The sequence below is a fragment of the Triticum dicoccoides genome, chromosome 4B (genome assembly GCF_002162155.2).
Source record: "Triticum dicoccoides isolate Atlit2015 ecotype Zavitan chromosome 4B, WEW_v2.0, whole genome shotgun sequence".
NCBI classification, from domain to species: domain Eukaryota; kingdom Viridiplantae; phylum Streptophyta; class Magnoliopsida; order Poales; family Poaceae; genus Triticum; species Triticum dicoccoides.
Window position 1 is genome coordinate 372,474,456 of NC_041387.1, and position 9,026 is coordinate 372,483,481.

The window sequence follows — 9,026 nt, forward strand, 5'->3', positions numbered from 1 at the left end:
CACATTAACCAGCTAAGTTGTCTTCATGCTCGAAGTTTTAAATTTTTAACTTGTGTTCGGCTCGGCCAAGCATTATACTTTTTTGGAAAAAAGTTGCTTGTAAAAATTTCCTTGTCCAAACTTTGTTTGTGACGCGTAAATTCAAATACCCCATTCACTTGGGGGCTTCCTTCATGAAGCTTTTTCCTCTTGCATATGGTTATTCTTGTACGGCTTCGTTCCTTGTTCGTGTACTAGTAAAACGCCCGTGCGTTGCTACGGGTTATTCGCAATAACTATAACGCCCGGGTTCAACATAGAAACCCCATCCAATGACGCACCTTCTTTTTTTTTGCCGGAACCTCTCATTCCCGACCAATTTCCCACCGTAGCGGGACATTTCTCGTTTTATTTTTCTCTTGTTGGAGCCACCTCCTTTAAAAGCATATGACGTCCACCTCATCTTTGCCATGCACTGCAATATGGATGATTTTTTCCTGTTTACAATATAATAGAGTGGGTTAAACTAAAACATACTATTGACACAAAGAATAACAAATAACTACAGAGATCATTCTCAAAGGTCTATTCAACTTTGCAAATGTGAATTGACATTGGAGGAGAGTGGCAACATGAACGTATTCCTAGTCCCCAATACTCGATCGCACATATGCTACAAGGGATAATTGTGGTTCTTCTCTTCCTCGTATTTCCCTACATTTTCTACTCCTCGCCTCTTCGCCAACCCGTTTCATTCGCGCCAACCAACACCACGTCAACATTAGTGTGTTCGGCATCGATGCCTCATCTTCTTCTTTCTCATTCCTCGCCAACTTTAGTTCTCATTCCTACTTATTTCCTAGAATACTCTTTCTTTCTTTTTTTCTCTTATTATTTGGAACACTCTTTCTTTATCCAACACCATGCACCACTTGGTGGCTTTAGTTCTTTTTCCTTCATGTTTTTGGAACACTCTTCCTTTTTATTATAGCATGAACCACCTGGCTAGTGTTGTGTCGTGTTGTCCTCACCCGCGTACATTTCGGCAACTATCAGCGTGTGGGCATCCTACGGAGCATAGACTTCATCCATCTTGGTGAACGCTAGGTCGCCCATGTCGCAAGCGCATGGTGGCCGTTGTCCATGTTGGCAAGCGGTGCTCGACGCTTGGCCATGTAGCTGAGAGCCCGTTGATCGATCTTGCCCACGAGCGCTTTCAAAATGATTTTCCATGATTAACAGCTTACTTAATTAATTAAGTACACAAAAAATTAATGACCTACCTAATTCTCTACATGCCTAATTAAGTGCCAACCAAATCAATTAATTATCTGACTAATCGGGAAAAAATTCCTACTTCTAATTATCTGTAGGCATAAAGAATTATCTAACCAAATGACTCGATTTTTAAATTGATTTGGTGCAAAAAAAAATCTATTCAAATGGACCTAATTAATGGCATACGTAATTAACTGTCTAGCTGATTAATTGCATCAATGGTTTGATTTCCAAATTGATTCAGTGCTCGATTTCTAAATTATTTTTGCATGAATGGCTGCTACAAACGATTATGACAATGACTACCGAGTAATGTAGGACACAATATCTTAATGTATTTCTTGACATTTAAATGGACACACTTGATTTGAGAATGTAGCCATGTGGCTCTCCATTTGACTGTCAAGAAATATAATGTGACCGCGTCCACATGGCGGTCTGATGATCCGCCTCCCGCCACGGTCGTCCTCGATGCCGTGATCCACGCCCTGGCATTCTCGAGCATTGCACCAGGGTTAGGCCCGGCCATGACATCTTTCATGGTGTCGTGCACGACGTCCCTCCGCAGGAGCGCGCGGATAGGTATGCCCATAGGAAACTTGTGACTGTCAATTAATAGTAGAGATAATGCTAATAATAAATGACATAGGGCGGTGGATTAGCAACTTGTTATGAACAAATATCTTATTTTATTATGGAAGGTTATCGAGAAAAAATCTTATGCCTGTCTTCTAGGGAAGTGATCTCACATATATGGTGCAATTTCTGAATTCTTAATTACTTATTGTTTAAGTAATAGAATTGAATCAGCACAAGAAGATTTCCGGGCCTGGAACGAAGATCAACGTGTTGCATGATAATTGGATACCCCGCAATGGAAGCATGACTCCTCTAGGTGCCAACTACGTACCGAATACGATCAAGGTGGCTGACCTACTCTCGGAGGACGGAACGGCCTGGGATGAAGGAAAACTGCAGGCTGTGTTCACTCCTTCTGATGCCCAAGATATTAGACAGATAGTAGTGGGGGGACCGGGCAAAGAAGATTTCCGGGCCTGGAACTATACCAGACATGGGATCTTCACCGTGAGATCAGCCTACCATCTGGGGATGACCCTGAAGACGGCGAGAAAGGCACTGGCCTCCTCGTCCAGCTGGGTTGCAGATCATAAGAGTTGGATGGAATTATGGGCCGCGGATGTCCCAAACAAAGTTAAAATACATGGCTGGTGGGTGTTAAAAAATGGGGTTGGCTGTTGGTGATGAACTACTGCGACGACATGTCAAACCTGGGGTATTCTGCATCGCATGTGGCAGAGTGGAAACGATCACGCACAGGATGTGGCGATGCCCACACTGCTTCTTCCTATGCTTCAGCCTAACAAAATGCATGAGTCATGCCCATGTTTCAACAAATACATAAGCAATTTTTGCCACTGAAGTCATTATTTCAGTAAGTACAAAACAACTTAAGAGAAAACTAAAATGCATGTAAAAAAATCAAACTTGATGAATGAAAAAAATACGGAGGATGCATGAAGGAGTGCTTACCTCGACCAATGTTGTTGTTTCATGGAGCAGGTGTGTTGCGTGGAACATGCCAAACATGAGTGTTTGAATTGTGTACACCTTAATCTTTGTATCTAAGGATGATAGGATGAATCATCAGTAAACTCTTACCAGTCCATAATAAACTTTGTCTCATAATGTAGTGAGTATTCCTTGTATATGAGCAAACAAATTCTGCATAGAATACCATGCATATACATGCCTAGAATGGTAGTTATAGTGCCTACAAAATGTGGCGGCATAGTTAAAGTTCTTAATCCTCAATGCCAGTCGAGATACTCACATTACAATATATTTAAGTTTCCTTGCCAAAAGAATTTACCACCACAAATCAATAGTGCTTAACCCAAAAAGAAATTTTCAGTTTTTGCGAGAGATCCAAGTTTGCAGAATGGTAGGACCGGTGGCCGAATTGTGCTGATAGACGTTGTTGGCACTCGTTGATGTCAGAAGCATGCCGCACCTCTGATTGAATGCCTGACAACACCAATGAGTACTGATTGCCATTGAAGAGACCAGCGATGTTCTATAAACATCCACGCATTAAGAAAAGTTCTTTCATGCGTAAGAAAATAAATAGATGGCTGAAAATTAAAGAGAGGATTAGATATAAAGGTTCAAAAATAGAAATTGCAAACACGTAAGCAATTAAGTACCCTCGCAGATAACATGACTCAAGGATGATAAGGAACTAAATATGTACCCTTGCAGCTCTAGCAATTAGGAAACGACATCTGAACCGAAGGAACTGGGGTAAGTCGACGCTAGAGACTTGCAATAGAGCTGCTGATGACACATCAAAGCCTGTTGACGGAATAGAATCTTGCATCTTATTTATCAAAAATGTGGCCTTGGTTGGATCCTCCGAGCAAGTTTCAATATTAAGACTAAGCAAGGAAAATTTACCAAGATCAGGCTGGCAACAATTACAGCCTAATATCGTGAACACCGCTAGAACCTCGAGAGAAATGGTAGAAACACTTCAAAAATACTGCTACTAACTAAAATAACGTTAAAAAGGAGGAGTGCCACACTGATGGTATTAACTAAAGAGTAAAGAGCAGTAAGAACAGGATGTTTAGTACAGTTACCTTTAAATAGACCAAACAATGTAGAATAATTGTTCTTCAACCCACACCCTTCATGCCCATTGATGCTGCAATATTACGATCAGGGACAAGTCAATATAAAGGGCGTAAGAAATATCCTCCCAAAAGTGAAGAAGGAAACATATGTGGTTACATAAGTACCATGCGTTCCTATTTTGCAGTTATCAGAACAACAGAACATCAGTGTTGATGTTTATCATCTTGTAAGGTGCCAAAGGACATCAAATTTTATTCTTGACTACTTCTTTTCATCATTAGAAGCTGAGATCAAAAATACATTTCCTGACAACCAAAAAAAAGGGAGTGACAGCTTAGATCTGCTAGGGATATATACATGATCAATTTCGAATATTCGGACCAACATTCTATGAGGTGTCCAAGTTGCAAATTCACACACCCAAAATTTGCAAGGCTGAGAGAGAGGTAACTACCAAGCATCACCCTATGTTGATCAAAGAACATCAGTATATGCACTCAAACACTACAGTGGAAGTGTGTTGAATGAGATGTGGACTTGCAGTTTTGTTTTATTTTTATGTCTACATTTGATCCAATCTAGCATACACTAATAATAGCTCTAATATAGTCCCATCTTATCACCAAGGATGACACTTTTACTGATATAAAATCTATAGCGTCAGAAGTTAACAAGGAAACAAATTCAAAGAACGAACCTGGAGACATACCACATGAAACCTACAGTCAACTAAAACAAAAATTCATGATCGACACCCTTGCTCTTCTCAGTAGACTTTCTCCTGGACTAAATCTTGTTGAAGAATTCAATCTGAGATTGAAACACCAAGATATCAGACTTATTTCCCCCATGTACATCCATCATATGGAAGCCCATTCTATTTTCCCTTTGACCTGTAGACTTTATTATGTTCATATCAAACATCAGTCAACCTTGATTTCATCGCAGAGCCATGGACGTTGGAGGGGAGGAGGCTAAAGGGACACAGGACTCAGATGTGATATTCTTAAAATCAGATGTACATCCCTGGGTAACAGAAGATCCCATCTCCCAATCACCGTGTTGTGTGCTAGGTTTATAAATGGATCAAGGACAAGCTATACTCAAAAGCTTACTTCATCCCAGCGGCATTCTGGTATCATCATTGCACATGGGACATGATAACTTTTTCTGCAGGAGTTGTCATAACAACCAAGCGCTGCTCCCGGGAGTTTGCATCTTCTGCATCTCAATCTTTTAGAACGATTGATTTCACTCTCCACATTCTTAAAAGTATCACCATTGGATTCTACTTTTGGGGCCCTTCAGAAACATGGGTAAAGAATTAAAAGGATGGATGAACACTGCATATGATGATTCTAAATAAATTAAATATGAAGAGTTAACCATGCTGTATAAAGAAACTTACCAAACCATGCATTTCTCGTGGACATAGATGGCGTTGGTAGGGTTGCCCTCGTCACTGGGCACAATCCTTCGATTGTGATACAGTACCATCGGACCATCGGACCATGACACTGACATAGGAAAAGTGAACATTTTTAGTGCCAGTACAAATAAGAAGACTTCAACAGACATTTTTTATTGATATGTGTAAAGGATATGCAGCATATTACCGGCTCACTGGTTCTAAATGAATGGCAGAAAACGCATTCATCTTCAAATACGCCGATTGGTGTCTGATCTCTCCCCAACCTACTAGCACCTTTGTTGTCTTCCAGCTTTGCACGTTTCCCAGGACCATTACCTTTTCTGTGGTAATGCAGGTACTGCCCAGTGTTACTTGCATTAACACCTGGTGATGCACCTTTGGTTGCATCAACAACAAATTTCCTCTTTGTGCCTTTCGCGGGGGATGCACTTCCATTCTATAACAAAGAGTAATCCAGTTAGAATGATGAATACATAATGTATGTAATTCATCAAGGAGTAAATAGTTGTTTCTATTATACGGTTGCTATTCAAACTTCTACATGTGTTATAGCGTAAGAATTTACCAGTCGCTAGCATGAAACTGTGCTCTACTTCTATGCATAAGTAATACACGGATACATCAGGATTGGGGCAAAGAATTACATCAAAGAATGAACATATTTGTTTCAAAGAAGAAAGGAATGCACAAAGTACCCCAACATGTCGTGGAACCTCAAGATTATCACAGCCAGCTACCATTCCTACGTCGACCAACATGTCGGTACGAGTAGCAGACTTGGTACCTACAAGCATCAAAGTGGTGAGCTGAATGAAGCTGAAAACAACTACTCTACTGAACCTGGCTTGTTTTATCAGAATTTCAAGCAGATGTCTGTCCGTGTGAACTGCATAATGACATAATAATATTTTTTAAAACGATAGTTCAACCATGCCCTAGCACAATGCAGCAAGGATTTAGAGATTTGCGGTCGATTTGGTGAGCCGCGTTGGAGCTGTCGTAACTCTTTGACGCATCAAATCGCTCTAGGGCGTGAATTTTGAAGAAAAAACAAACTATACATTATGTAAAACAAAAGATTGAGAAGAGCTTATCACCATATGCGCATCCTAAGAATTGGGGAAAAAATAGTCCGTAGGTCACACCGAATGATTAGGCCACTTGAAAAACAGAATCTGTACTTGGCGCTGCGCGGCGACTCGTGCGACAAGGGTTTGGAGGAACTGACGGAAAGAAAAAAGACGCAGGCCCGTTTGATCAGAGCAAGGCAGGCACGCCCGACGGCACGCGCCGTCGTGTCGTTTGCCGGCCGGAAGCAAGAGATGGATAGTTCACCGTACGGACGCAGGAGGCAGAGTGAAGGGGGGCGAGCGAACCTCCGGACTGCGTCGATGACGGTCGCGCGGTGCCGAATCCCGGGGCCGGTGACGGCCTCTCGCTCCCCGAGGTTGTTCCCCCCGCTCTCCCTGTCGACAACGACGAACTCATCGGCGGCACATGGAGGTTTAAAGGGGTAGATGGCGTGCGTGGGCTGCAGCGGCGCATGGAGGCGTGGAGGGGAAGACCACGCGCGTGGAGCGGCGGCGTGCGTGGGTCGGCGGCACCTGGATGGCCGGAGCCGGGGCGGCGATGGAGGATGTCGGCAGCGGCGTCGCGACGGCGGCCGCGGCCGCGGCTTCTCTGGCACCTCGGTGCCGGCAAAGGGATCCGCAACGGCGAAAGCATCGGCGATGGTGGCTGGGGCGTGGTTCTCGTCGCTGTAGCGATTAGATCGAGGGTAGGGCCTGGACCGGTTCCTGCGAGGGCGCTCGCTCCCGCTTCGTCCGGTTTTTTGGTTCGTTCTTCATCCAAATTTCTGTCGTGCGTGGGAGGGCTGTCTTCGCTCGTTTTTTTCGTTCGAGTAATGCAGATGTGGTAGGATGACGAAAAAACCCGATGGTGGGAGTATGACAAAAAAATCAGCGAAAATAAACCCCGCGGACTATTCACCAAGTCGTCCATTAGGAGTAGAGATTACACCATAATATGCACCATATTGACTTAAGCGATTTGCAAGCTGGGTTGCCTGTCTCCTGTGCTTACCCCTACGTTCCCGATTGTTCGGCTAGGGAGTAAAGGGAGCACCTCTGCGATTGTCACGATCGGGTCACCCGAGCCGGACCTCAGACTAGGTGAAGCCGAAAGCTAGCGCTCTTATTGTTTTCAATGATGGCTGGCACACAACGGAACTCATGAGTACAAAAAATCCATTGCACAAGTCTCATAATAACAATGAGCACCGAAGAAAGGTATCGGTGGGGGTACTATTTTCTTCGAAGATGCTTCTTACAGTTCGCAGTAATATAGCATAAGTTCCCTGAGCACGCTTTGTCTGTTACAGCCTTATGGCCTGATTGCCTGGTTATTGGAAACACCATCGATATTCTCGACAGATGGAGTACATAACACTTTTCGGTCCTTGGCCGAAGAGGGAGAAGCCGACGGTCGGTTAAGACGCGTTTAAAGTTCGGTTGAACATAGATATGATATATGTACTTCGGTACATGCAATCATTCTTTTACCCAAGTCACTTGGGGGCTCTTAAATTTATATGAGCCATTTTATGATAAGTGCTCTTCTTCTTAGTCGTTGCAAAGTTTTATTATTACTATTATTATCTATAACTCCTTTTTTCGACACAAGTGTGTGGTCATTAGCCGGGGAGCCTAATTTCTCTCTCAAAGCCGCTAGAGTTTAGTTTGCTAAACTGGCCTAGTAAGAAGTACTCCGCCTTCGGGATAGGAAGTTGAAGCCGTAGGCTGACCCGCTTGAAGTTTTGAGATAGGATGTGTCATGTTAAAGCACGGCAGAAGCACCTTTTTTTCTAAAGTCCAATTTTCGGATTGGCACCGAACACTTGATCTAATTCGGACATTAACCTTTTGAATAAGTTTTTTGGCTTTTCGAGCCCATGGCACTTTTAAACTATTGTGTGTTTTCAGCACAAGTCTCGGAGTGCAACGCCGGACACCTTTAGAGATTCGGCAAAAACATTCTCGGATATTGCTATATATGCATCGGTTTCGAATTGTGTCTTCAGTCAATAGTTAGGTTGCCCGGCTCCTGCGCTTGCCTCCTACATTCCGCTTTATTCGGTGTGCAAAGGGATAACCATTGCGATTGTTCTTCCAGCTCACATGGTTAAGCACCTCAGTGTTGAAAGCCGAAAACTGACTGTCACAATAAGCGTAAACTGGTCAGCGATCCGATGACAGTGTTAAATGACGGGCCATTCATAACAATGGCCGAAGTGTTTACGGCTTGACCTCGACTGTCGCCAAACACTACCGGGGGCTATTAACTGGCCTCCCAAACTAAATCCTCGATATTTTGCTCTTACATTGGAGCTGAGGTTTCATGATCATGCTTAGCATGACAACCCAAAGAAAGGAACCGATAGCGGGAATATTTTCTTTGGAAGACATTTCTTCTGTTAAACAGTAATATAACATACCTCTCTGCGTACCTTTGTTTATAAAACCGTATGGCCAGATTGCCTTGTTTGTTGTAAATCTTTGCCCTCATAAAGGCTTTATAAAGTAGGATAACACTCCTCGGCTATTGGCCGAGGAGGTGGAAGCTGATGGTCGGTCAAAAAAGTTTTGTACAATGCGGATCCAAGCATTAATGACGTAAAGTACTT

General features: G+C 43.1%; 1 protein-coding gene across 18 annotated transcripts; it reads right to left on the reverse strand.

The window, feature by feature from the left end:
* Positions 1-225: 225 nt before the first annotated feature.
* On the reverse strand, positions 226-7,108 carry LOC119296195. Of its 18 annotated transcripts, none has more exons than XR_005145011.1 (8): positions 6,721-7,104; positions 6,040-6,128; positions 5,529-5,780; positions 5,321-5,429; positions 4,077-5,214; positions 3,290-3,982; positions 2,809-2,900; positions 1,457-2,635 (listed from the first exon to the last, which is right to left on the reverse strand). XR_005145011.1 is itself a non-coding variant. In XM_037574593.1 (7 exons), the coding sequence occupies exons 1-5, from the start codon at positions 7,067-7,069 to the stop codon at positions 5,201-5,203; spliced, it is 813 nt and encodes a 270-aa protein (XP_037430490.1). In that variant the 5' UTR covers positions 7,070-7,108; the 3' UTR covers positions 226-476; positions 2,809-3,982; positions 4,077-5,200. The 18 variants fall into 18 exon arrangements, 16 of the variants coding, with proteins under 16 accessions (XP_037430490.1, XP_037430486.1, XP_037430483.1 ...); XR_005145010.1 differs by having other exon boundaries at positions 3,110-3,982; positions 6,721-7,103; XM_037574593.1 differs by lacking the exon at positions 1,457-2,635 and adding an exon at positions 226-476 and having other exon boundaries at positions 2,809-3,982; positions 6,721-7,108.
* Between the last annotated feature and the right edge of the window lie 1,918 nt (positions 7,109-9,026).

Bases quoted from the DNA above. Each gene is read 5' to 3' on its own strand.
- LOC119296195 (XM_037574593.1), bottom strand. From the start codon at position 7,069: ATGCTTTCGCCGTTGCGGATCCCTTTGCCGGCACCGAGGTGCCAGAGA. The intron at 6,129-6,720 runs GTTCGCTCGCCC...TGATGCTTGTAG, and splicing joins GTCATCGACGCAGTCCGGAG to GTACCAAGTCTGCTACTCGT. The intron at 5,430-5,528 runs GTAATATGCTGC...TTCCTATGTCAG, and splicing joins CATTTAGAACCAGTGAGCCG to TGTCATGGTCCGATGGTCCG.